The sequence below is a fragment of the Bos taurus genome, chromosome 26 (assembly GCF_002263795.3).
Source record: "Bos taurus isolate L1 Dominette 01449 registration number 42190680 breed Hereford chromosome 26, ARS-UCD2.0, whole genome shotgun sequence".
Taxonomy (NCBI): Eukaryota; Metazoa; Chordata; class Mammalia; order Artiodactyla; family Bovidae; genus Bos; species Bos taurus.
Window position 1 is genome coordinate 19,468,511 of NC_037353.1, and position 27,639 is coordinate 19,496,149.

At 52.0% G+C, this 27,639-nt stretch overlaps 1 protein-coding gene and 1 non-coding gene across 2 annotated transcripts; both read right to left on the reverse strand.

Moving 5' to 3' along the window:
* Positions 1–396: 396 nt before the first annotated feature.
* Positions 397–25,787, reverse strand: PYROXD2 (pyridine nucleotide-disulphide oxidoreductase domain 2). The gene is made up of 16 exons (NM_001034532.2): positions 25,596–25,787; positions 21,344–21,363; positions 18,558–18,651; positions 18,404–18,477; positions 13,591–13,746; positions 11,316–11,469; positions 8,624–8,685; positions 8,436–8,533; positions 6,924–7,065; positions 6,432–6,566; positions 4,851–4,923; positions 4,440–4,596; positions 3,916–4,070; positions 3,086–3,192; positions 1,418–1,538; positions 397–655 (listed from the first exon to the last, which is right to left on the reverse strand). Exons 1-16 carry the CDS (start codon positions 25,720–25,722, stop codon positions 585–587), a joined length of 1,746 nt encoding a protein of 581 aa, NP_001029704.1. The 5' UTR covers positions 25,723–25,787; the 3' UTR covers positions 397–584.
* On the reverse strand, positions 8,458–8,548 carry MIR1287 (microRNA mir-1287). Its single transcript, NR_030886.1, has one exon. It is a non-coding gene; the product is annotated as a microRNA mir-1287 (primary transcript).
* Positions 25,788–27,639: the final 1,852 nt, after the last annotated feature.

Here is a 27,639-nt window from a genome sequence, read left to right on the forward strand (position 1 = left end):
TCTAGACTGGGAGCGTGGGCCCCCAGACGACCCTCAGTTGCACCCACTTTGCACTCACCCCACCTGCTGTTTGCCTGATTCTGGAGGTTTTGATGGCCGGAGAGGCCACGCATGGCTCCAGGCAGTGGCTCCTGTGGGTAACTTTGTGGGGCACTGGGGAATTGGGTCCTTTCTTATACAGTTTGCCAGAAGTGCGACAGCAGTAGACTGGGCCTCCCCAGGGCAGGCCTCTGATCAGCTGGTAGTGGGGGCCTGGCAGTGAGAAGAGGATGCTAGTTGGTCAAATGGATTGTTTGGAGCTGATGCTGTGAGATTACTGAGTATCCCAGACAAGTCTACCCCATGTGGTTATTACATATTACCTATTCCACTAATACACAGAAAAAATGCAAGCTATCTATATAAAGCAAAACCAGTTTATTCATGAAGCTGTGGATGAGAGGTTAACCAGGACCCCATGTGACTTGTACGCTTCTTCCAGAACAGTGGCCTGGGCCTTGAGGACTTGCTTGCCTCAGGCCATATCCTGGGAAACTGACGTCTCAAGGGTGAATTCATCTTCCTGGGTCAGAGTTAGTTCGAGGTCACATGCTCCTGAGGTCCCTGAAGACCACGTGGGCTGCATTGCGTCCAGCGGCTCCCATGACACCTCCTCCTGGAAGGGAGCCTCCCATGAGCCAAAGCTGTGCTCACCCCCCTCCCACCCCTCTATCCCCTCTGTGGGATTGCCAAGGCACCAGCCACAAAGCAGAACAGGGAGGACTGAAGGGTGGTATTGGGGTATGGGTAACAGAACCACCTGGGACGATTATCAAAACAGATCCTGGACTCCCCTCCAGGCTTCCTGAATCCATGCAGGAAGGGCCAGTGTCTGGTCCAAGCAAGTGTCCCCCTTGCCTTCCCAGCCTGAGAGCTGAGGGGCAAGACTCCCAGCACATGAAGTAGAATGTGGGACTAGGGGTTGAGGGGAAGACCTGGCGGTATGGGCCTGTCTGGGAGGCCGAGACCCAGTAGCTCAGAGGAAGCACCCGTATGAGGTGAGCCTCCACGGGGTCAATTAGGCCTGGGATGGGAGCAGGGAAGAATTTTAAAATTGAGAAACTGCACTGTGCCGATCCTTACTGGTCTCAGATATGGATGCAGAATTTAGAGACATGGGTCCCTCACAACCCCCAGCGGGAACTGGAGAGATACCTCCACTAGGACGTGTCCCCAGGCCTCACGAAGAGGGCTGAGCGAACCCGAGGGGTCTGGCTGGAGAATTCTCAATGCAGGGGAGGGCTTGTTCTCCGGGGAGTTCCCCGCTCCCCTCCCTCTCATCTCCCGCCTTATTCATCCTGTCCCACAGTCTGCAAGCTTCTGATATCTGGCCAGCCCTCGCCAGCCACCAGGGGTAGTGGGACCGAGGCTCACTCACCAGGATGGGCCCCGCTTCCACAGAGATACAGGCCCCGGAGCGGGCTGCAGTAGCTAGAGTGGAGGGGCACAGGACGCGCGAAGTACAGCTGGTCCAGGCTCATGGCACAGTGGAATATGTTCTGCAGAGGCAGGGCTGTAGTCATTAACATAGGAGTCTTACAGTCTCCACCCCCTTCCCCACCCCTGTTCTCCAAGGAAGGTTCTTCTCCTTCCAGGGTGTTTTTGGGCTCTCATGATGCAGAATGAGAAGAGGAAGAGAGGGAACAGGCACATGTCCCAGGGCTGGGGGGCAATTTTCCTAGAGGCATTTTTCAAGAAGGAGGAAGGGTTGGGTGTATCTTCAGAGGGTGAGGAAACTGAATGGGAGAGAAAAGGGAGACTTGAAAGATTGTGTTGTGGACTATGAACCGCACCCCCCCCCCCCCCCCGCCCCACTCTGTTTGAAAAGTAGAGGAATTTGATTTATTCTGACTGCTGATGTGTGCTTCTTTGGCCAAGACACCCATCTGAGCCTGGGCCCCGGGGTCCAAGGTCACAGTGAGTGGAGTGGCAGACAAGGGTGCTGGGACCGAGTATGGTTCTACTCCAGTGGCCTGGGTCAGACCAGACGAGGAGAGGGGTGTGGGGGCGGGGAAGGTCACACCCGAGGGGTAGGTCTGACAAGACCAACATCTGTTGGACATCATGGTGGGGGTGATCGTCACCTGCCCGTTCAGTGTGTCCCCAGCTGAGCTCGTTTTCTTCCCTGGAGTTTCCTCCTCGATGGATGGATGGACAGCACCACCGCCCCCTCCTCGGCCTCCAGGTGGACCCTTTACATCCCCTCCAGCCCCCTCTCTACACATGCGTTTATCAAGATGTCTCAATCCACCTGCCCCAAGCCTTCCACCTCAACCCTTTCCCTTCCCTCTCCACTGCCTGGCCTCCTTCACTCTCTAGCCAGCCTATGCTGTCTGATAAAAATATAACTGGAGCTACACATGTACTTTTAGATTTTCCATTAGCCACATGAACACTTAAAAAGAAACTGGTGAAATTAGTGTTAATAATACATTTAATTTAACCCAATTAAATAATATGTTTAATTTAACCCCACAGATCCAAAATATCATTTCAACATGTGGTCGATATTAAAATTATTGATGAGACTTGCTGCATTTTTTTTGTCTTTGCTATCTGGGGTGCATTTTATATTGAAACACATCTCACGTTGGCCTGGCCACGTCTACGTACGCAATGGCCAATCGGAGCTAGTCGCTGCCATACTGGCTCTGGTGGCCTACCCACTCCCTGCCTCCAGGCTCAGTGAGTTGTTGATAAATTGAAGAGAAGTGTGAGATCAAGCTGCTCAGGGGAGGGGAGGCCCCTCTGAAGAAAGGCAGATGGGAGATGCTGATGTGGACGTCTGGGCGGAAATCCCACAGTAAGGTGATCTCTCCAGTGGGCGCTGCCTCTCCCGTCTACATCTCTTCTCTCCTCCCCCACTGCCTGCAACTGACCCTGTCTCTGTCCTCTCTCCGCTGTGGTCTCTGCCCCTGTCCTCCCTTCCTGCCTAAGGCTGGGTGTGGAGGGCCAAGATAAAGCCAAGTGGGCATGTCAGGGAGTGGAGGTGCAAAGAGAGTGAAGGCAGAGTGTGACGAGAGCCTCCCGTCCTATACGAACTCACCCCCCCAGGAAGCCCAAAGACTCTCTCCAAGTCAGGGGGTGTGAGGATGTCTCTGCCCACCACGGAGCCCTTGAAGCCGGGTGCGTAGGCCTCGATGCAATCAAACACTAGGTGCCAAACACAGGGGAATGAGACAGCGTTACGGAAGAGAAGAGGCTTATGATTATACAATTTGGCAAACTTACTAAATTCGTTAAACGCTACACTTAAAATGAATATTTTCATATGCAAATTATACCTCAATAAGCAAAACAACAACAACAACAAAACGACAGAGTCCACCAGCAAATAAACAATTCTTTACGAAGGCCTGTGGGTCTCAGATCACCCCAGCCTCCCACTTCTTCCCACCTTTACACTCCAGCCCTAAACTCTGTCTCCCCTTGAATATGCAAAGATTTCCTCACCTCATGGCTCCACTCAAGTTATTTCTTTTGCTTGGAATGCCCTTTGCTGTCTGGTCAACTCCTATTCACCCTTTAAAACCCAGCTCAAATGTCCCTTTCTCTGGAAGGCTTTCCTGTCACTCTGGCTCGTGGCTCCTCCTTTGGTTCACACAGTCTGTTGACTGTAAGGTTGGTTTATTACTCTCCCCCACTGGACTGCGAGCAACCTGAGGGCAAGAACCATGTCTTTTTGCCTTTCTTAGCCCACAGCCTGACCCCAGCAGGCACTCACTGTGTTGATTTTGGTTTCCCTGGGTATTCCTCTTTCCTTGGCACAGGCCTTGCAGGTATTAATCCGGAGTGGGGCCATCAGGAGGAGAGGGGCCCATTTGGGCCACTCAGCCAGCTGTCACTGTGGAGACCCGACGGTCTAGCTCGCCTTACCTCTGTCTGCGTAGGTGTTTCTCTGCTGCTCATCCCAGGCCTTGCCTCCAGCCAGTGTGTAGGGCGTGTACTGAGTGAAGAGGGAGACGACGTGGCAGCCGGGGGGAGCCAGGGTGGGGTCCAGCGAGGAAGGGATGCAGAGTTCGATCAGAGGTCTGTGTACGACAGGGGAGGAGAGGGCAGGGCCTGAAGAGCAATGCCTGCCTGAGAGAAGGGGCCGTGGAGCCATCCTGAGATGATGGGACAAAATGAAGACCTGAGCTGGGGATGCTGGGGCCGGATGGATCATCTCCGTAAGGTTATGGTGGTGTTTGTCTGCGCAGGCTTGGTGACCAGTAGGACAGTCCAGACCACCCATGGGGAGCTCTCTCATCCCCAGGTCCCTGACTCAGCCAGATCTCCAGGCTCCAGGTTCTCGGGTCCCAGCCGGCCCAGGGAGGTAAATGTGCAGTGGGCCCTGCACCCCACCACCCACACACACCCTGTGCTCTAACCAGGGGCTCAAGCGTCTCCAGGTCCCCCACCTCTTGGAAGGCAGGCCATCCAGGGTGTCTTCAAAGGCCTGGTGGACAAGGAGGGTGTCCTCACAGTTCAGGTGGATGGAGCACTGGTGATGGGGCAATGGCTGGTCCCCGGGAGTGTTGGGGGCTGCCAGGAAGTCAGGCAGCCTGTTGACAGCCACTGAGAGACCAAAGGGGAGGGTCAGGGCCCAGGGGCCTGGGTCCTCAGCCCCTCCAGGGCCCTCCTTCTCTACCCATCGCCTGCTCCCCGACATGGTGGGCTGGAAACAAGAAGCATGAAAAAGTGTTTCATCTTCAAATAGGGGGTAGGCTGGGGGGCAGGGAATAGAGACAGGTCAGTCTTTCCCAGACATGGAGATTTCCCGCTCAGAAAACCTCAGAAAAGACAGTTCTGCTGTCCACTGTGCCTCTTACCATTGATCTTGGTAACAGGCGACTTGGTGTCCAGCTGGGCGATTCTCGCCACGAACTCCTCAGGAAGCCACTCCTGAAAAGAGAAGGTTCCACCCTAGTGGGGGCTGAGGCCCCAAGGGAGCTGCCTTCCTCCTTTACTCAGACTGGTCCCTCAACCTCTACTGCAGGAGATCCTCTCCCTGCCTCAGAGTGAGCCAAAACACCTCCTCTGTGAAGCCCTCCTGGGTTCCTCCCACTCAGTGTTAACCACTTTTTCCTGTGTACTTTGCCAGCGTCCTGGTGGTAAGTGGCCCAGACCAGCTCCTGGTATGGATGTGGCCCAAGAGCTGCAGCCTCTTTCTCCTCTGGCCTCTAAGCTCTTGGAAGTCTTGATGCTCTCAAAATTGTCTTAAGATGCTTTTGAAACTGGTGTTTGTTGAATTTTATTAGTGGAATCACTCAGAAAAATGATGCCTTGTCCCCAAGAATAAACCCCACGTCATTGGGAGCTCCATGTTCATACACATATTAGCACATCTTTGGGGGACAGGGCACATGTGGTCAATTGCAAAAGCTGTTCCAAGTCCCCACCCCTCCCTACACGGACACCCCCTTCTATTGCCTTCCACTATGACTCCAGTACTGTTGCCTGGAAAAGCCCGTGGACAGAGGAGCCTGGTGGGCTGCAGTCCATGGGGTCGCTAAGAGTCGGACACGGCTGAGCGACTTCACTTCCACTTTTCACTTTCATGAATTGGAGAAGGAAATGGCAACCCACTCCAGTGTTCTTGCCTGGAGAGTCCCAAGGACGGGGGAGCCTCATGGGCTGCTGTCTCTGGGGTCGCACAGAGTTGGACACGACTGAAGCGACTTAGCAGCAGCAGCAGCATGACTCTGAGCTTGGTCCTGAGACAAGGCTAATGTTAAATAGGGAGCAAACAGAAGCACTTGCGTGATTGAGTTTGCTCCATTTTGCCTTGTGCCAGACCCTGAGGACATGTCTGGACTATTGCGCTGGGGGATAAGAAACACATGGAGCAGAGCTGAGTCATCCCGGACATTCTGACTGAGACCCCTGGACTAGCCACAGCCGTCAGCAGGGCCCATGAGTGCCCCTCAGCTGCTGGAAGATGTGTGGGTGAGCCCAGATCAGCTGAACTCAGTCAATATCAACTGATTGCTCCTGCTCTGTGTACTAATCCGTAACTCTTGTGATACGCCCGGCAGTTGTGTGGTTGTTATGCAACGTTCATGTGATGATGGGTTATTGACATAAACAGTGGAATCAGAGCTGGCTAGAGGGGAAAAATCAGGATAGCAGAAAGCTGTAGAAACAACTCTGGGTTGAAAGTCAGACTTGGGTTCTAGCTGTGGCTCTGCCAATTGCCAAATGCCTGGGCTCGGTCGCCTTACCTCCCTGGACCTTTCCCTCATCTGTGAGGCTTGCTGCTACCTGCCTGTCAGGTAAGCGGAGAAGGACGGGCTTCCCCAAATGTGGGGAGACTTGGCATTCACATCTCCCACCCTGATGCAGCCCCCTGAAGCCCCCAGGTTCCAAACCGCCGTCCCGTGCTGGGAGACGCCTCACCTCCCCAGCCTCACCTGTGGCGTTAACTTCAGGAAGGTGATCTGTGGCGACGCGTTGGACAGCACCACTTTGCTCCTCACCTCCGAGCCATCTTGCAGCACGACTCCTTGAACGCGCCCTCCACTGCTCACCTGTACTTTAGCCACTGTCTATGGCCGCCAGTAGGAGTCCCAGGACCCCCGGGAGGAGAAACAAGGGTTGGCTTTAGGGGATTTCTGCTGTTTGTGCTGCTCCTAGGACCTACAGCTTTCTCATCCCTTGCCGATTTCCTGCAGATCCTGGTGAGGCATCAGCCCACTCCCCAATTCAAAGGCTCACCCCAAATATGCGATGGTAGTGCAAATTCAAAGGGGACAGGCCTGGGTCACAGCTGCTCAGCCAGCGACAGTCTGCAGAGCCCAGACCCAGCCTTGTCCATCAGTAAACTAAGGACCCTCTGAATCTGCGACTGTGTTCCATTCTAAGATACTTGCCAAAAATCGGGGTGGGCATCAAGGGGTGTTCACCTTTTCGGTGAAGATGCTGACTCCGTGAGCGGTGGCGGAGCTTGCGATGGCGTCAGAGAGGGCACCCATGCCACCCTGGACATAGCCCCAGGCCCCCCGAACCCCCTCCAGACTCCCCATCACGTGATGGAGTAGCACATACCTGAGGACAGATAATCAGAATCAGCGGCTGGAGATGGGGTATAATCTCCCCAGAATTCTAGGTGCAAACACTCTCTCTCTCTCAGTGCCTTGAATGGACCACATCGTCCACTTGCAGTTCTACATCTGCACACGCTGTTCTGGAATCTAGAGCCCCTCCTCCCTCTTCCTTTGTTTGGCTAATTCCTCCTGTCCCTAGAGTTTCAGATGAGATATCTCTTCCGCATGGGGGCTCCTCTGAGCCTGGATCACATTGCCCGCTGCCTCGTTTTCCCATCACAACGCCCACAGCAAATAGTCCTCCACTCCACATTCTGTATCTGCCTCTCCCATGGGGTTTTGAGCTCCATTCACTACGATGTCCTCAGCACCTAGTGCAGGCAACTGCTCCATCCATATTTATTGAAAGAATTAATGGGAAAAAAAATGTCTTAAAGGCCCATTTCATAAACTGGGCAGTGGCGAAGCCTCCTGGACACCCACAGAGAAAAGGACTTGCAGGCCCCAGCTGGAAATTCCTAATTGGCTGGCTGATCTTGGTCAAGGTGTTGCAAGCACTTGCCAACGCACACCCCCCTTTTCCATGGCCCTGGGAAATTTGGGGCTGGCTTAGTGTGTGTTGAAAAACCACCTCTGAGGGGTGCTCTTATCCCTTGAGAGATAAGCCACACTGACAGCTTCTAGTTGCATCTTCTGGTGCCCTGGAAATGGCCCAAGACTTGGCAGCATCCTCTATCCCTACACACACACACACACACCCCCTCCATTCCTGCTCCTTCAGGGCTCATTAAGGCATACCACAACTGCACGCTTCATTATGTCTGACTGCCCCCTCTCGGATGAGGCTGTCAGCACACCTCCACTCACAAGGAGAGGCAGCTTCCCATCCATGTGGAGGTGTCTGTGTGTGTGCGCATCCTGGAACCCAGGGAAAGGGCCTGCGGGAGAGCGGCAGGCAACGGGGCTTCGTGGGAAGGGAAGAGAGCCTAGATAGATACGTAGATGGATAGATGATGCATAGATAGATAGAGAAGATACTCATGTTGAGACATCACAGCGGGAGGCAGGACCAAGGCTCTTCTACTGCAACAGTGGGGAGCAGTGGCTAAGAAGGAAGACTTGGCAGGGATGCGGGGTTCGGACAAGTCGGGCTGGGAACCAGCTCTGCCCTTACTAGCTGGGTGACTTTGGGAAGGTTATCTCCCTTCTCTGAACCACAGCTCCCCAGTGTTGCCTTGAGGGTTAAATGAATCCTGTGTGAAGTAGCTGGCACCTGCCTGGTTCATCGGGTGAGTTCAGTGAGTGATAGTTTTCGCTCTTGTGGGGGTGACTGCGCCCCTCCTGCTGCCCCCCCTCACCTGCCACACTCACCCACTTCCCGGAATGTAGGGATTTGTCATAGCTCCAATCACTGCGTCCGTTGCTAGAGTGGCTTTTAGAGGCTCAGACTCAAACCACTGATCCAGCACCTGGGAAAGCAGAGCGGCATGGAGAGGGCTTACCTGGGAGCAGAGGCCCTGTCCCGGCGAGGTCCAGCCTGCGGCTGCGGCACCGCTCACCTTGGCGGCTGGAGCTGTGAGGACCTGGTAATACTGGGGCAGCTGGGCTCCCAGGATGCAACCTGAAAGACGAGATTCATAAGATGCAAACCGAGACAGGCAAGAAGGGAACACTTGGATCCTAATGGCTCTGCACCTGCTTCTTTATCTATAAAATGGGAGTCATATTTTCTACCCTTAAAAGCTATTGTGAGGATTAAATGAGGTAGGTAAAGCATTTCTAAATCTATAGGCACTTAGTACATTTTAACTGTTAGAATTATTTGGGGGCCATTTTTAATTTGTATCTTACTCTCTTTGAATTCTCTAAGGCTGTACCCTGGGAGGCAGTGGTTTGGCTAACCCATTTCTCTGACACTGATTTAAACTAGCTCAGAAGAGTGAAGTAAGCCAGAAGGAAAAACACCAATACAGTATACTAACACATATATATGGAATTTAGAAAGATGATAACAATAACCCTGTGTACGAGACAGCAAAAGAGACACTGATGTATGGAACAATCTTATGGACTCTGTGGGAGAGGGAGAGGGTGGGAAGATTTGGGAGAATGGCATTGAAACATGTAGAATATCATGTATGAAACGAGAAACCAGTCCAGGTTCAATGCACGATACTGGATGCTTGGGGCTAGTGCACGGGGACGACCCAGAGGGATGGTATGGGGAGGGAGGAAGGAGGAGGGTTCAGGATGGGGAGCACATGTATACCTGTGATGGATTCATTTTGATATTTGGCAAAACTAATACAATTATGTAAAGTTTAAAAATAAAATAAAATTAAAAAAAAAATAAACTAGTTCAGAGAGTAACTGGGCACTAGAACCTTGAAGGTAGAGGTCATGAACTCTAGGCATTTTGCCCCAGTGCTGAGCTTGCTGTCTGGCACGGAGCAGTTGCTCAATAAATGTTGACTACATGAATGCTTAATGCATGTTTATTGCATGAGGTTCCTTGGACTGGTGATATGGGAGGCAATGTCTGCTCTTGACATTTGTGATAGATTCTACCAGCTTGGCTCCGTCACCCTCCCCGGGTCCACACACTTTGCCCTGTAACTGCACTGCCTCCCGCCATAGCTGAGTGGACCTGCCTTACTTCTTGCTTCTGGGCTCACACGATTTGCTTGGCCATTGGAGTGTTTGCCAACATGATGCAACCAGAGGCTTGGAACTGGCCTGCACATCGGGGCTTGCCCTCTGCACTTTTGTCATGGGTATAAGAAGGTCATGCCTGGACGAGCCAGCATTTTCCAAGAAGAGGATGAGAGGCACCTGGAGCAGGGCTGCTCCAGCCATGGATGCACGCATGAGACCAGCTCAGACCAGCTCAGCCCAGTTGGGACCAGCTGAACCATGCAGACACATGAGAAATAAATGTTCATTTTTACATGCCACTGGAATGTTGTAGTTTGTTATGTGGCAACTTTGTGACCAGCTAACTGGTTCAGTATTTTTGTAGAATGTAGACGCTTAACTGGTCTTTGTATCCTTGTTTGTTGTTCAGTTCCTCAGTCGTAGCCAACCCTTTGTGACCCCATGAACTGCAGCACACCAGGCCTCCCTGTCCTTCACTATCTCCCAGAGTCTGCTCAAACTCATGTCCATTGAGTCGGTGATGCCATCCAACCATCTCATCCTCTGTCATCCCCTTCTCCTCCCACCTTCGATCTTTCCCAGCATCAGGGTCTTTTCCAGTGAGTCGGCTCTTCACATCAGGTGGCCAAAGTATTGGAGCTTTAGCTTCAGCATCAGACCTTCCAATGAATATTCAGGGTTGATTTCCTTTAGGATGGACTGCTTTGATTTCCTTGTTGTCCAAGGGACTCTCAAGAGTCTTCTCCAGCACCACAGTTTGGGTACACTTTGTACCCTAGACGAGTGGTAGAAAGTAATAGCAGGCTTGGTGAGACTTCCCTTCTCATACCCACGGCAGACATCACTAATTGGCCACAGATATTTTTCTTGCTGAGTCCAGTCATCCAGCATCCTTCTTGTATGGGGGCATCTCTTCAAACTCTCTCGGCCCCATCTCTCTCAGCCTCCCCCAGCCATGGCTATGGTGCCGAGCTCCATGCAGGCTCCAGCCAGCTGCACGCAGTGCAACCTGACCGCATCTCACCTCAGGCCTGTAAGATGCACTTCTTCTTCATGTCTTCCCTGGGGCCTCCCTGACACCAGGACAGGGTACCCATGGGACTCACTTGGCACCCATGGATGCACAACCCAGAAGTTAATGCCTCACGTGGGAGTTAATACCCATGGGGGCAACCTCTGAACGCTGGGGAGAGAACCCAGTGGGCAAATGTTTCCCCTCTCTTCCCCTGAGCACGTTGTCACGTGCATTCCCTAAGGCTCCTCAGAAGGTCCAGGCAGGACATTATCACGCACAGTGGTGGCCAGTTCAGTAACACACCCTGGTGCTGACTCTCCCTCTTTCCCGTTCCTCCTCCTTTCCCTAGGATCCTCCTTCAAAATGAACTACTTGAACATAAGCCCTTGGTTCAGGCTCCATTTTTAGAGCATGCCAGCCTAAGATAAGACCATCTCACTTACAGTGCTCCAGGCGGCCCTATTAATTGACAGAAGTTGGCAGGCTGCCTCGGAGGTTCAGGCTTATGTCCAATCATGGAGAAACTGGGCTCAGCCACATGAAGGCATTCATCATGCCCTGATACCTGCCCTTGGACTTACCTGCCTGCCACAGGGGCTTGAGGGTGGACAGCGACTTGAGCCTTTGTAGCAGGGAACCCCGCTGGAAGGCCTCCAGGTCCACGGGGGCTGAGTCCAGGAGAGGGTCAATGGCTAATGCCAAGCGATCCATGAATGCCTCATATTTGGGAAAGGCCTGGAACAGAGCTCTGAGTCAAGGTCCCACTGCCTAGAATTCCACAGGACCCTGTCCCCATGATCTGCCCTCCAGACCACCTGGCCTGTGCCTCCCAGCCAAGCCTTGATGATTCCTCAGGCCCCACGCCCTGCCAAGCATGACTCCGCTTGGCTGTGCAGAGTTACTCCCAGTTCTAGGTCTGTGCACTGGTGTCAGCACTAGGGCAGGTGACAGAGGGTCTGCATAGTAATAGTAGGAGGTCACCAGGGGTGGCAGGCACAAGAGCCTAAGGCTGGCCAGCTGTTGGCCATGGAAAACTCAAGTACCCTAGGACATGGTCTCTGTGATAAACCAAAGACCACTTACAAGTTTCTTCTCTCTCTCCTGTCTTTCTATATCTCACTGGTAGAAGTAAGATCTCTTGCTCTGTACCCCAGCATGTTGACTGTTCCTTCCTGGTCTGCAAACCCCACCCCCACATCCTTTCATCATCAGCAGGAACAGAACCCTGCCTCCCTTTACCCCGCAATCTCCTACAACAGAATGCACATGACAGCCTGGTTATGACCCCCCTTCCCTGGATGGGTGACAGGAGCAGGGATGGACATCTATGCCACCCGAGGCCCTATCTTACTTTTTAGCTCAGAGCTTTTAATTTTTCATTCTAGAACTCTTGGATATATCCATGGAATTTTAACACCTGTTACATTAAGAAAAGCTCTGTGTTGAATTGCACTGGAGACTCTTGATTAAAATGAAGGTAAATAGCTTCCTCTGCAACAGGTCTTCAATGTGACAACATGCAAAGACAAAACCAGAATTCTGCTCCTGACTTTCCACACTGAGATGTGGCCTCTGCCTCCTGTTCCTGTGGTCACCAGCCATGGCCACGGCCACTGTCTTCTAGCTCAGGGACCCAGTCTTGTCCTGAATCCTCTCCAGTGTATCTGAGATGGGTAGGACTTGGAGGAGAGTGTAGGGAGTGCAACCTACAGAGTGCAACTGTACAAAAGAATCATGTGCAAAGCACTTAAAAAAAAAAAGCAAAGCTGCCCTAGTGACCTGATTGTCCACCAGGTTAGGAAACCACTGGTTAAAGAGAGAGGCTGGATATGTGGTTTTCTTGGTTTTACCCAATAGTAGATTAACAGAACAAAAATCATCCCCCATGGATTGCTTAACCCAGGTTCTTCTTAGAAAAATGTCTCCACCAAGATATGAGTTAATGCTATGCCGTCAGCTTGTATCTAGGTTGGTACAACAAATGGCCACTCAGAGAATCTTTTTCTGTCTGTAAAACCAATCACACCAGGCCCATCACATTCAATGACTCATCTAGACAAAGCTACCCAAGAAACTCCTCGCAGTTCAGTCCCAAGGGAAAACTGTGCCTTCTCCATCAGACCTGCTCATCATCCTGGGCACATTCTTGCCTTGGGCTGCCAGGGAATGATGCCAAAATAGATGAATATTTATTATAACTCTCTTGTCCTAAATTCCTGATCCAGTTTGTTCTATCTTTAACTGTCTCTGATCCCCCCTTTTTCTTTTTGACCTTCATGTGCTTTAATATGGAAAACCACTTGGAGTTCTGTCTGAAAGGAGAGGTAGAAAGCACATACAATATAAGGACATATCAGTGGACTCCCTTTTGAAACTTGAACAGTGGCTTCATGCTGAACACACACTGGTTTGAGGGTCTCCCGTGTCCACTGGTCTTAGCCACTGTTCTCCACCCCTTCTCTTTGCAGTGCCCAAGATCAAAGGCTGGCACAGACTGGAGCCCTTGTAGGGCAGATGGGGTGGCCTGTCCACACCCCTGTGGCCTTGGACAACTTGCTCTGGGAGAATTCCAACCAGGCCCATTTCCTTTCAACAGTGGCCTCCAAAGGACTCCCCTTCCAGTGGCTAAGTTTCTGTACTTCCAATGCAGGGGCCCCAGGTTCAATCCCTGGTCAGGGATCTAGTTTTCACATGTTGCAACTAAATATCCCACATACCGCAACTATACGACCTAGGGCAGTCAAATAATTTTTTTTTAAGAGAGCCCATCTCTCAGAAAATAATGTTTAAAAAGAAAAAAGAGCAGCCTCCAGGCTGAGATGGAGGAGAAGATCCATCGCTGGTCACTTTCCCTACCTGGGCATCCTTCTTTGAGAACTGGGCGATCTGCTTCTGATTTTCCACCATATCTGTGCCCAGCAGAAGAGACCGGGGCACCTTGCCCCCTGTGCCCTCTTCCAGCATGGGGGTGAAGGAGTAGGGGTTTCGAAGATGAAGCCTCAGCCCATGTTTCTGCAGAACACAGACAGCACAGGTAACATTTGAAGGGCTCTGCCCATGACCCTTCTCTGATTGTGCTTAGGTGACCTGTATTATTTTTGCTCCAAAATCACTGCAGATGGTGACTGTAGCCATGAAATTAAAAGACGCTTACTCCTTGGAAGGAAAGTTATAACCAAACTAGACAGCATATTGAAAAGCAGAGACTTTACTTTGCCAACAAAAGTCTCGTCAAAGCTATGGTTTTTCCAGTAGTCATGTATGGATGTGAGAGTTGGACTATAAAGAAAGCTGAACGCTGAAGAATTGATGCTTTTGAACCGTGGTGTTGGAGAAGACTCTTGAGAGTCCCTTGGACTGCAAGGAGATCTAACCAGTCCATTCTAAAGGAGATCAGCCCTGGGTGTTCTTTGGAAGGAATGATGCTAACGCTGAAACTCCAGTACTTTGGCCACCTGATGCGAAGAGCTGACTCATTTGAAAAGACCCTGATGCTGGGAAAGACTGAAGGCAGGAGGAGAAGGTGATGACAGAGGATGAGATGGTTGGATGGTATCACCAACTCAATGGAGATGAGTTTGAATAGACTCTGGGAGTTGGTGATGGACAGGGAGGCCTGGCATGCTGTGGTCCATGGGGTCATGAAGAGTCGGACTCGACTGAGCGACTGAACTGAACTGAACTGACCTGTATGTATTTAGGTACCTGTATGCAGGTTCCCAGGGGATTCCCAGGTGGCGCTAGTAGTAAAGAACCCGCCTGCCAATGCAGGAGACATGAGATGCGGGTTCAATCCTTGGGTCAGGAAGATCCCCTGGAGAAGGGAATGGCAACCTATTCCATTATTCTTGCTTGGAGAATCCCATATACCAGGGAGCCTGGCAGGCTACACGGTCCATGGGGTAACAGAGAGTTGGACATGACTGAAGCGACTTAGCATGAACATATACATGTAGTTTCCCAAGGCATGTGGTCGTGGTTCCTATGTTAGATATAAGTGTATAAAAATCCTTCTTGCCCAGGCACACTGTGGCAGACCATACCACACCATGCGACGCCACACGTACATGCCATGCTATGCCACATCACACCATGCCACACTACCCAGTGCCAGGGACTGTACTGGGGCTTACAGTGGTTACAATGGTTACAGAACCATCACAGTGGTTCTGTAAGTATATCATCCTCATTGTAAAATGCAATAGCAGAGGCTCAGAGAAGTGAAAAAAGTGTTCAAGGTCACACTGGGAGGTGGATCCAGGTTTCAAACCACATCCCTGAGACTCCAAAGCCCTGGCTCTCAGCAGTAGTCTTTAAATGCCCCCATTTCAGTAATAATTAAGACTGAGAAAGACACAATAAAGCCACAGTTATGTGAAAATCCATACTTACTAGATAGATAAATTATTCACATAAAAAAACCCTTTTATTTACTTTGCAGACTCATTTACTCCATGGTCACTTTAAATGGAAGTTCCCTTGATGCATTTAAAATAGTTGATTTACAAATATTTGATTAGTACACAGAACTTTCCAAGAGCACATTTACTTCTTCAAAGAAGGTGGAGATAAAACAAAAGGGGCCTGTGCAACCCCTACAAATAAAAGACATCCTGTTCCTTCTAGAGACTTTTTTCCTAAACCACTTTTTGGATGAGTGATTGACATACAAGGAGCTGTATGTATTTAAAGTATGCAGCTTGAAAGATTTGGCCTCTAGAGACTTCTTCCCCCAGATACACTTTGGTCTGCTCCCACCTCTTTGAGGTCTTTGCTCAGATGTTACCTGAGTAGCATGCTCAGCTCCCCCTGACTCTTTGGCTCTGATCACCACCTGGTCAATGACACACTTAGTTTTCCTCTGTCTACACAGGTAGAATGTGAGCTCTCTGAACTCAGGGGCTGAGTCTCTTTTTCTCAGTGCTGTATCTGCAGCATCTAGACACCATGTGATCAATACATAGTCTATTGACTAACTAAATGCACTGCTGCAGACAGGGCACCACCCCAGAGGACAGAAACGAGATCTGTGAGCAGAAGTTTTAGGAAAACACACAGAAACCCAAAGAGACCTTTCCAATATTACAGCAGAAGTCTCCCCCCAACCATGGGCATTCCAGATGGCAGGATCTCCATGACTGAGCATTGTGGAGGTGCATCCAAGTGTTGGAAGGGGTGGGGCTGGGAGACCCACAGGATCCTTCCTAATGCTGAGATGGGAAATTTCTTTGATTACAAACTGGAGGAATTTCCAGCTTGGTTCCTCTTGATACAGTGAACCCTCTAACACGCAGGAAGCACCCTCAGTTCCTCTGAGCCTCTCACCCTTGGCCTCCCATCCATCACCAAGTCTCAGATCTCAGCCTCCAGACCTCATCCACATCTCCCCAACTCCCTGCCCTGCCTCAGCCCAGCTGCCACCTTCTGAGCTGCCCTGCAACCGCTTCCACCACAATCCACGCCATCCACCAAGAGGACTGATCTTTCATAAAGTCATAAATCCCATCACCTCACTTCCCGATTCAGCACCTCTACGGTCTCCCTGCTGTGCTCAGATAAAACGCAGGCCCTTCCTCCCAGCCCACAAGGCCCAGTCTCCTCTGGCCCTGCCCACCTCCCATACTGCCTGCTGCCCCTCTGCCTGGCACTTCTGCTCTGGCCGCTTGACCTTCCTTTCCCTGAGGCCTGTCCACTTCCACTTCCTTCTGCCTGGAATATCCTCCCCTCAGATGTCCACAGTGCTGGTGACTGCTTGGCGTTTGAATGTCAGCTCAGATGTTCCCCCCGCCTCCAAGGGAGGGTTTCCTGGTCACCAGTCCAGGCCGGGCGTCCAGGCCCTCACTGTCGTGCTGCCTTAGCTTCCTTTCTGTAGGTGTGCTTACCTCCACCTGAGGTTCTCTCACTAAGCGCTCAGCCTTGCCACCCTCCCTCACCACCTTCAGTCCACATGTTTCTCCCCGGGCCCGGCACAGGACAGGTACTCAGGAACATTTGCTGAATGAATGAATCAATAACCCCCCAAAAAGGTATCCAAGAAGAACCCAGAGTTTGCTTCAGGTCTAAGTAATTGAACACGATTCATTTATTTGTCTGATTCCAGGACTTTTTCCCATAAAGAGAGTGACTGTCCTGTCTGACTCCTTGTGACCCCATGGACTGCAGCATGCCAGGCTTCCCTGTCCTTCACTATCTCCTGCTCAAACTCATGTCCATTGAGTCGATGATACCATCCAACCATCTCATCCTCTGCCGCCCTCTTCTCCTCCTGCCCTCACTCTTTCCCAGCATTAGAGTCTTTTCCAAAGAGTCGGCTTTTCACATCAGGTGGCCAAAGTACTGGAGCCCCAGCCGGCTGCCCCAGGCACCGTGCTAATGATGCGCGAACACCAACTACTACAAGAGCCTTCTGAAGCTGGTAAGATTACATCCCCATCTTACAGATAAGGAAGACAAGGCACCGCAAGGCTAAGTCACACAGCTGCTAACGGCAGAGCAGAGGTTCAAAACTGAGCAGGTAGGGTCCAGAGGCTGAAATCGCAGCCTTGTGCTCTACCCACGACAGAGGTCCGTCCTGAGAGCTCACATTTGAGACCTGGCCCATGGCCACCAGCAAAGTGCACGAGGCTGAGCAGGGTGGCCATCAAGACGCCCTTGGCGGTGGCACATCAGAGCTCAGAACAAGGGGGAGGGCTTGGTTAGACTTGGCTCCTCAGTCATTTCCTTGTGTGTGAGCTTAATCCCCTGAGTTCCCTCATAAAATGGGGACTCCTACTCATGCACTTGCCACGGTGCATAGCTAGTGTGTCTGAAAATTGCCTTCAGTGATAGGCTGGTTTGTCTGGGGACAGAGACCCGTCCCCAGGCCTCGGCAGGATTCCACCTGATCCTGGCTGGCGACAGGTGTGCTAGCGGTCTCAGGAACTCAAAGAGTAATTTCTCTCATGGTGACCATGGCTTAATGTCTTATTAATTTCGAACTCAGCACAGAGTTGGTGCTGAAGTGCTGTCAGCATCATATGCAGATGGCACCCAGGACCCTCTCTGAGTGGTGGGTGACAGAGGCACCAAGCAGCTAAGTGGCTCCAGGAATGCATGACTGTGTTTGTCAAAAAGGCAGCTAGGGGTAAAAGGAATCTGAAAGGGCGGGGGCAAGACTGTGGACTAAGGCAAGGCTAAAAGGAGTCTACAGGGGCAGACTGGGAGTTCCCAGGATGCCCTACAACGGCTCAGGAGCCTGAAGAGCTGAAAGTCTGATTGCTCAAGTTGCCGAGGATGGTGACTGGCTCTCAAGTGTAAGGAGGGCAGCAGGTGGGCCCAGGACCTAAGGCAGCTTTGCAAACTCAGGTGCCCAGGGGCCCAAGGGTTCCTATGGGGGCTGGACAGGGCCCCAGGGGAGTGATGGACAAAGCACTGCCAAGATGGCATTCATGTAAGGGGTCAGCTGGTGTGGCATCTAGGAACATGGGCTTTGAGACATTTGATTTATGTATGAAATTTCTCGATCTTTAAGACACCAGGTGGGCCAGACAAAGCCCATCTGTGGGCAGGCATCAAGGAGAGCAGGGGAGATAGACATACCCTCAGAGGGAAGAGTAGCAGCTGCCCACTTCCCCAGCCCTCAGGCCATGGAGCAGGTGGATGGACACACACATGTACACACACACTCTACCTTCAGCTCCAATTCGGAGTAAATCTGCGGTCGTAGCAGGCTGAGGAGGTAGGATGCTCGGGAGAACTTAAACCCTGAAGATGAATTGGATGAAGACAGTCACAGGGATCACCAGTGGTCACCCCCATGCCCCTCACCCACCTTTTTGGCTCACCTGGGACTATCTCCTCTGTGACAGCCGCACCCCCGATCACGTGGCGTCTCTCGAAGACCGCCGTGTTCACTCCAAATCTCTGCAGGTATGCCGCCTGGGACGAGGCACACAGACCTTCCCTTTATTCCTGGGGTCCACCCGCAGTCTCAGGGACCTCACCACAGGGCTGGCTCGAGCTGTCCCTGCCTCTGAGATGCCCTTCCCCCACCCTTTCATAAATGCCCACCTCCTCAGATGTCCTCTGAGGCCTGACATGACTGCTCGTGCCCCTCCGCTTCCCAGCCCCAGGTGACCTTCCCTCCTGCAAGGTCTGGAGCCTCTGTGAGCTCGTGCCCATTTCCTGGGCAGGGTGGCGGCAAGCCTCGCCCTCCTCCCTAGCCTGCAGCAGGCAGCATGGGGGGCGTGTCGTGTGAGCACAGAGCACACCTTTCCACTCCCCTCTTCTCCTGCTGGGGCGACCTCAGTACCTGATCCATCTGGCCTCAATTTCCTCCTGTGCAAAAATGGGGCTGATGATAGCAACACCCACTTTTCCTGCCTCACAGGGCTGCTGTGAGAATTCTCTGAGTTGGTCCCTAGAAGGAACTTAGACATGGGTCCCTGGCACATGGGGATGTGTTCGGTCAATGAAGCTATGATTATAATATGGCGTCATTTTGGGGAACAAATGTTTCAGGGGAGAGTATTCATCTTTCTCTAGCACTTGGTGGAAAATCAATAAATATTTGTTGAACCAAACTAGCCCTCCATCTACTGACCTAAAATGCTGGCCCTCCCACCATCACCACAACCAAGGTGACCACACGGATGGTGTAGCTCAGAAGGTAGACTTTTGGTGACTACTATGCCAGATGCTGTGCGAGCATCGTCTCATATGATCCATCTTAGAGGTAGGCACCGTGATTCTCCCCATTCCGCAGAGGAGGAAGTGAGGCTCAGTGAGGCTAACAGCTCAAGTTCCCAGAACTGATGAGTAGAGGTGTGGAAACCGCACCCGGTCTGTACACAGAATCTATGCTCCTGACATATCCTAACGAGAAAGGAGAAAGAGGAGCCTCGGTGTCACATCTGGAAACTGGCCTCAGAGGTGAGCCGTGTTTCTCCCGTTAGACGTCAACAGTCCCACAGTGATGACGGCAGACAGAGGTGGTCTGAAACCACGATACAGGTGACAGGGCAGGGCCACTTCACAGCTGTGTCTTAGCAAAGACGAGACGAGGTCTGTGGGTCACCTCAAGATCCCAATCACTGGCTCTCGTGGCCAAGATGTGTGATGCTGTGTGTGTGTGGCGACCACTCTGCATGCTAGCCTCCCCTCCCTGCAGACATGGTTCAGAGATGCCCCCAACTCTCCAACAGTAATCAATCTAGGGCCAACTGCCTACTTTCTCAAGCTGGCCTCAAATCATCCAGCGAAGTGCACGACCTAGAGTTAAGTTCTTCCTATATCCTCTCATCCTGGGATGCCCCAAGGTTACCTTTTGAGCAAGGCTTCTTGAGCTGAGGCCTCAGGGCACACCATCTATTTCCCTTCCCCTCAATTCAGTGAGGGTGGGCATTTTAATTCTCATTTTATCATGGGTCAGAGAGATTAGCTGACTGGCCTTAACCTTCACAGGTGGAAAGTGGCTGAGCTGGGAGACAAACCCATGTTCATATTAATACAAAAATCAGTGTTTTAAATTACTGATCAGTTGAGTTAAATAGGGGGCTTCCCTGATAGCCCAGTTAGTAAAGAATCTGCCTGCAATGCAGGACTCCCTGGTTTGATTCCTGGGTCAGGAAGATAAGCTGGTGAAGGGATAGGCTACCTACTCCAGTATCCTTAGGCTTCCCTTGCAGCTCAGCTGGTAAAGAATCCACCTGCAATGTGGGAGACCTGGGTTTGATCCTGGGGTTGGGACAATCCCCTGGAGAAGGGAAAGGCTACCCACTCCAGTATTCTGGCCTGGAGAATTCCATGGACTATACAGTCCATGGGGTCGCAAAGAGTTGGACACAACTGGGCGACTTTCACTTTCACTTGAGTTAAATAATGTCTGCTGTAACATGTTCGAATAAAACTGCTATACTGGGGAAAGTATTAAGACGTAACACAGGTCTCCTGGCTCCCCACATTGCTGAATTCCCCTGCACTGATATTCTGGAGCAGACGCTGCTCAGAATGCTCTGTGTGAATCTTGAGGCCTGAACCTTGATCACACACTATGGCCTCCTAGGGGTACATGGACTCTGGTTTGAGAAGCACAGCCTCAGGGTCACCCTGGCCTGCGGTCAGCTGGGGACCCAGACGCCAGCTGTGCCGGGGCAGGGCCCTGCCTTCTCTGCTGGATTGGCTCCCTTACTGCCTCCAGGGTGGACCTTGGACCATGTGCAGCTGCATGTTCCCCAAGGTGGTGCCTGGCCTAGACCTGCTGGCTGGCTCTGTACACAAGGACAGCCCACCATCTGGAGTCAAAGGGCCCCCGGCCCCAGTTACTTGCTCCCTAAAGTTCCAACCTGCCTCCTGTGTTATGTCCATTACACACTTTCCCAGCTGTTTATCACCTTGCTTTTGAAAGGTCAAGGGGGAAACCTATGAGCATTAAGGAGAGGCCAGCAATCCTATATCGTCTTTAAGGGCTGTGGATGTCCTCTTGAGCCTGTCACTGGTCAGCACCGGGGTGAGGGGACCAGCCGGCCTTTGCTTCCCCCCAGCGACCCTCATCCTGCTGGCTTCCTTACACTCCTGCTGGGAGCCACACACCCAGGGGCCAGTGAAGTGGGGCGGAGGGGGAGGGACTCACAGCCACCAGCCCGTTGTGTCCTGCAACGAGACAGAGGAGAGGGGAGGAAAGTGACCGTGGTCAGCGGGCAGATACATTCCTTGAGGAGTGTGGCCCCCCACCCCTGTCCCCATGCCCATGAGGATCCTGGCGAGGTAGCAGAACTTGCGGGACCCCCTCACCTGAACCTGGGTGTTGGAACAGCATCTAGCTTGACACTGTAAGACACCTGGTCTTTGGGGAATCACAAAACCCTGGTTCTTGCCCCAAATTGAAAAAAGTCCTGTCACCTTGGCTTGGCCAATGGCTCATGCTGGAGTGGGGACAAGGGGAACCCGCAGGCATCAGATGAAAGTGACCCCACAAAGCCTTGCTGGGCTTCCAGCAAGGGAGGTTGAGCAGATGACTGTCGGAGGAAGCGTCAGAGTTGACTTAGAGGAAGAGAGGGAGGCCTGATCGTGCTCTGATGCTGGTGTCCCTGGTCATCCAGGTAAGTGCTGGTCATGTGGACAGTTGCCGCCAAGCAGGGCTTGCTTTGCCCAAGCATGCCGCACAACAGGGCTCCAGAAGGGGAATCTTTGTCAGTTTCCAGTGTTCCTGAGATGGAACAGCTCAAAATGAACTCAACACATACAGCGTCAACGTTCGCTAGAATTGCTGAGTGTGCTTCAGGGTGCTAGACGATTGGGCAGCTTTGTCTGGTATAAAGTTTCTTTCCAAAAATTTTAGGCAGGCAGCCCCTGGGGTGCAAGCCCTGAACTTGGTTTGGGGTCCCACATCCCACACCAAGTCCACGGCTAGCAAGTGCTTCTCCAGCTCTGAGAAGCTTCAGGGTCACTTAAGAACGAGCGTCATCACCGATTCCCGGAGCCCTCCCCAGAATCTACTGGGCAGGCTGGGGGCAGGGACTAGGACGGACTTCATAGAAGCTCCCTGGTCATTCAGATGCAGGTGGTCTCAGACCACAGGCCTAGCACGTGTTTCATGAACTAACATCGAATCATCATGTGATAAGCACGTCATGATCTATTTGTATATTTCATTTAAAAATGCTAGTTGATAGACTACTGTTTTTAACCTGCTTTTGATAATTTTCTTAAGAAAGTTAAAAAAGTGTGATGGATGGGAATTATGAATGAATTGCAACCTGAAGTCTGAAAAGCCGTGCTCTCAAACACATACAACAGATTAAAGGCAGACTGTCCTGGGCTCGCCCTGCTGTCTGGCGTCTTTTTCACGTGTAAACAGAGGGCCTGCTGGGCTTGCAGTGTCGCAGGGAGGATGACCAGTAATATACCTAAAGCACTTGTGCCTTAGCAGACCCATAATTAGTGCTGATCATAAATCCTGGAAAACTAATAAAGGCTTCCAGGCAACAGGGTCCAGTTCAGTCATCACGTGTAAGCCCACAAATGCACAAACAGACCTCAAATGGCAAAGGGCAGGGATCCAAGAGCCCAAGTTCCTCCTCCCTCCACCACTCCCCCACTCTAGCTGTGGCTGAAACTTTGTCCTGCGGCTTCTGGTGACCTCTCCCTTCCCCTGCAAGGAGTCTTAAGCTGCAGGCTCAGCTAATCTCCAGGCCTGACTGCAGAGTTCCTTAGGCAGCAGGCACAGAGGGATGCGGGGGGAGGGGTGTGCTGAACGTGGGTTCCCGAATGTGTGGGCTGCAGGTGCCACATCAGATCCACTCCAAGAGCTGGTTAGGTGTGATGATCCCCTCAGAACTCTAATCACCAGGTAGGGAGCCCTTAAACTGCATTTTAACAAGCTCCTTGGGTCATCCTTTAGGCAAATTTGGTCAAATAACTGAATCAGGATGATGGCCAGGTTACTGGTGTGACTTCAGGGAGCAGAGATGATCTGTATCTCAGAAGATACCGCTGTGCTCCTCACTCAGGTTGGATAAGTCTTCAAACCAGGTTTCCTGCCTTGCTTGGCAATCAGAGAAGCAACGTTGAAGAAAAATTCACACCTGAGAAACACACTTGTGAGCCATTCACCCAGGTACCTGGGGACCTAGGATCAACCCTCTCTGCCAAGAGACAGCAGGGGTGGGTTGTCTCCAAGGGCAGAAAAGGTGGGAGGAACTTCCGTTTACTGAGCCCAGTCAGTGGGCACTGGAGCTGGAGTCCCCCAGCCCTGGAAGTTGGTGAGACAGTTGTCAAACAGCCCCTGATAAAAATTATATAAACTTACAATGAAATAATGATATTAAAGACAAAGGTAATAAATACTCAAAGCTTGTCATTTCCTAACTGTTTTACTATATTTTCCTGTTGTCTATGTCTTCACGGTTACTTACATCCATGGACACATACAGGGGCCATGCTGCCTGATGATGCCTGGCTGCATCTCTCTCCCAAATTCACAGAGACATCACGTTGGTAACTTAGAAAAAGGCTGCAGTGGGAGTAGTCACACCATGGAAATCCACGAACACTACACACCAGGGCCTGGGTTGTTATTTTGTTGGTTGTTAGTACTCTTGCCTGGGAAATCCCATGGACGGAGGAGCCTGGTGGGCTGCAGTCCATGGGGTCGCGAAGAGTCGAACACAACTGAGCAACTTCATTTTCACTTTTCACTTTCATGTACTGAAGAAGGAAATGGCAACCCACTCCAGTATTCTTGCCTGGAGAATCCCAGGGACGGGAGCCTGGTGGGCTGCCGTCTATGGGGTCACACAGAGTTGGACACGACTGAAGTGACTTAGCAGCAGCAGCAGACTTAAGAAAGTGATGGAGAAAATGCTAATAATGCAAATTAAACTTAACTGGCAGTTGTGCCCACAGCAGTTACCTTGTGAAACAAACAATTGAGGAACTGTTCTCCTGTTCGCAAAATATTATTTGACTGAGTAAGATCATTCCAATTGTTGAAGGAGGAGAGAAGTTCTGACATAAATCTTTGTTTCACTATCTTTCTGCTCTTTAAAGAAAATAAAAATATCATACAATGTTTCCTTCAAAACTATTTTCATTTGTCAAATTGCAGCCGTAGGTTGGTCACTGAGTTCAGCAAAAGTCACGAGCACTTGCTGAGTGGACTGGCCACCTGGAATTTAGAGTATTGTATATCTCACCTGCAAAACTGTGCTACACTTCTTTGACTTCAGTATTTACAATAAACATGTATGGATATATATGCACACATTCTCCCCTGGAGAGGTTACTGGTAAGCACTTACCAGCACAGGACAGCTCTCCGTAGGGATGAAAATGAAGAAAGGCCCAAATAGGGATGCAGCTTTAAAGCCATGTGATGAGCAGGTCTTTCCAGGCCTGTCATCCTCTTTCTGTATAAACCCAGCTGGAAATAATGTCAGAAGTAGAATTTGAGGCTGTGAGTGGAAGGCCCCGAGAAAAGGAGCCTGGTCCTGGCCTGGTGCCTCACAGGCTCAAGGTGGAACCAGTGCCCTGCACCCTGGGGCTCAGCAAAGCGCAGCGGGGTCACCGCAGCAGGTCCTGTACAGCCCAGGTGGGCAAGGCAGTGAGGGCTGTCACTTCTGCAGACAGGCGAGAGGACCTCTGGGACTCGTGTCTATTTTCCCCTAACTCCCCTTGACGGAATGACTGTAGTGTCCTCAGGATGGTCTCAGTGGTCAGGTACTGGTGACCAGAACTCAAGTCACTTGTGTTAATTGCTCACACTAGTCAGTCGTGTCTGACTCTTTGTGACCCCGTGGACTGTAGCCTGCCAGGTTCCTCTATCCATGGGATTCTCTAGGCAAGAACACTGGACTGGGTTGCCATTTCCTTCTCCAGGGGATCTTCCCAACAGGGATTAAATCCAGGTCTGCACTGCAGGCAGATTCTTTACCATTTGAGCCACCAGGGAAGCCCTAGAACACTTGGGGCGGCAGGATTTCAAAGGTCTGTTGTACCAGGGCTCCTTCCTCGCAACCCTTACCTACCATATGCTTTCCAAGGATGTGGCAGCAACTAGCTAATTTCACAGGAGATTCATGGAAACTCCTGAACTCACTTAATCCTCCCTGGTCATTTTAGATGGGTAGACTCAAGCCCAGAGAGGGCAAAAATCTGCTCCAGGCCACACAGCAAGTCGACGGCAGAGCCAGCTCCAGAATCCTGGCATCTGCTCGCAGACGGGTGGAGTTTTCACCCTAGCAACTTGCTCTCACCCCAAATCCCGGCCAGCCTGTGCCAAAGCAGTGAGAGGGCAGGGGCGTGGATGGGCACCCCCCCCCCACCACCCCAGGATTCTGGGCAGGCTGCCCTCTGGCCCCTCAACTCCAGCCCAGCCCACTTTACCTGCGCCTACCACCACTGCATCGTACTCAGGCTTCAGGCGTCCCCTGGTGTCCGAGAGAGCTCGTCTCCATGTGGGGCGGGGAGAGGCGCCTACGGCCCTCCTGAGCCCTCGGCCACATATGGTCATTTCTGCCCAGGACCAGGCTGGGAACTTGCTTGCAAGCAGCCTTTTGTGCCTCTCCAGGCAGGGGGAGGAGCAGGGAGAAGGAGGAAGAGGAGGAGCTGCAGCCCAGCTGCCGTACTTGGCCCTGGGCCACGACTAAATGGGGACACTTGAGTTGCCCGCGGCCCGGCCTTCCACCCGGGGCAGAGTCATGGGCAGTCACCTGTTAACCCAGCAGAGGTCCTGCGCCTGCAGACCTCCAGAGTGATCACTGTGCTGCTCATTCTCTAGGGCTCCGCTGTGCCAGGTGCTGTGCCGACCAGTCATGCAACCCCTCACGTGGGCCCCAGACGGGGAGCACTGAGGCTCAGACAAGTGTGTGTGTGTGTGTGCGCGTGTGTGCATGTGTGTTCCAAAGGGCTGTCCCCTCCCCTGTGCTGTCCTGCTTCTCATTAAGGAATTCAATGTCCAGGATGAGCTGGGGGTGGGAATCCAAGTAAAGAGAGGGACTCAGGTCCAACTTCCTGTCCTTGCAGCTTGTAAGAGGGTAGATGCTCTATGCCTGCGGCAGGCTCAGGGATCCGCTGCCTGCAGGACCAGGGCCTCGGCAACACTGCAGGGGGAGGGGGGCCATCTGCCCCGGGACATCCAGAGAGCCCCGCGTCCTTGCCCAAATGCTTTAGCGCCATCCGCTTCACAGGCTTTCACAAAGCTGGCAAGGTTTGGGGGGCTAGTTCAGTTCTCTGTGATTCTGGGGTTTGCCTTTTTCTTTTGAAGGTCTGAACATTTCTCTTGCGTGTTTTGCTACCTTTCTCATTTCCCAAGAATCCTCAAGGATTTAAAGAGCACATCTGTAAAAAGGTTCAGCTAAGTGCTCACTCTCCTGTGGCCTGTCCTGAACTAGGGGCCCCTCTGCTCCCTGCCCACTGGTTAGACCATTCCCCATGCAGGATAAAAGCACCCTAGGGGCTGGGAGTCTCTGTACACCTCTGACATCTGTCAGCCTTCCAGAAACCCGCTATTAGAAGTGCACTTCACAATTAGGAGAAAATGTGGAAAACTGCCTCTGGGTAAGAGGGACTTCTGGGGACATTTCTACTCTCAACTCAGACACCCCTCCACACGCCATGGAAAATTTACACTCTGTGTATCTCTGCTAAAATACAAGTCAGGACCTCCTCCTCAGTGTTATTTATAATACTGAAAAACTAAGAAGACTGGTTAAACTGGACATGCCACATCACACAGCGGTTAAAAGGTAAGGGAAAACAGCAGGTGACAAGACGGAGGATCCTAAACAGCGGTGGGATCTAGGCTTTAGTCCTTCCCCTTTTGCTCTTGTATTGTCCACAATCATGTGGTAATCCCCATCGGTGAAGTTGGGACATTGAGGAGGAAGGCAGTCCCCGTTGCCTCCTGACTGTCCCTCACGGCCACCTTCTGAGGCCTTTAGCCCAAGGTGCGGTTCCAGTTTTTCCAGTACCCACGACCCCGCACGCTGCTCACTTACAGGGAAAGAACAGTCCTTGCCTGAGTTTCAGCAATCACGCCATTTCAGCTCTGGCGTCATACGTGAGCCCTCGGCTCTACTGCGTCATGCTCGCTTTTGGCTCGCTTCCCTCCGTCCCAGCCGTGGCCTCTCAGCCCTGGCAGCGGGCGCGCCCAGGTCCCAGGCTCTGCCGCCCCTTGTCCTTGGGCCTGTTTTCTGGTGGGGGCCGGGGGGACTTTAGAGCAGGGGCTGTACCCGGGGCAGTGCTCTCAATCCAGGGCACGCCAGGACCACCCCCCGCCCGCCCCCTCCCCAGGAGGCTCTGAGAAACCTCACAGCCTGGGATCTGTGGGACTGAGTGACACGAACCTCTGGGGCAGGGCTGGGGCAGGAGCCGAGAACCAAGAAGGGAACAAAGAGGCCACCGAGAAAGGCCGGGGCTGGAACCACAA

Bases quoted from the DNA above. Each gene is read 5' to 3' on its own strand.
- PYROXD2 (NM_001034532.2), bottom strand. From the start codon at position 25,722: ATGACCATATGTGGCCGAGGGCTCAGGAGGGCCGTAGGCGCCTCTCCC. The intron at 6,567-6,923 runs GTGAACACCCCT...TGGCGGCCATAG, and splicing joins TCAGCATCTTCACCGAAAAG to ACAGTGGCTAAAGTACAGGT. The intron at 1,539-3,085 runs GTGAGTTCGTAT...CTGCCTCTGCAG, and splicing joins TCTTTGGGCTTCCTGGGGGG to AACATATTCCACTGTGCCAT.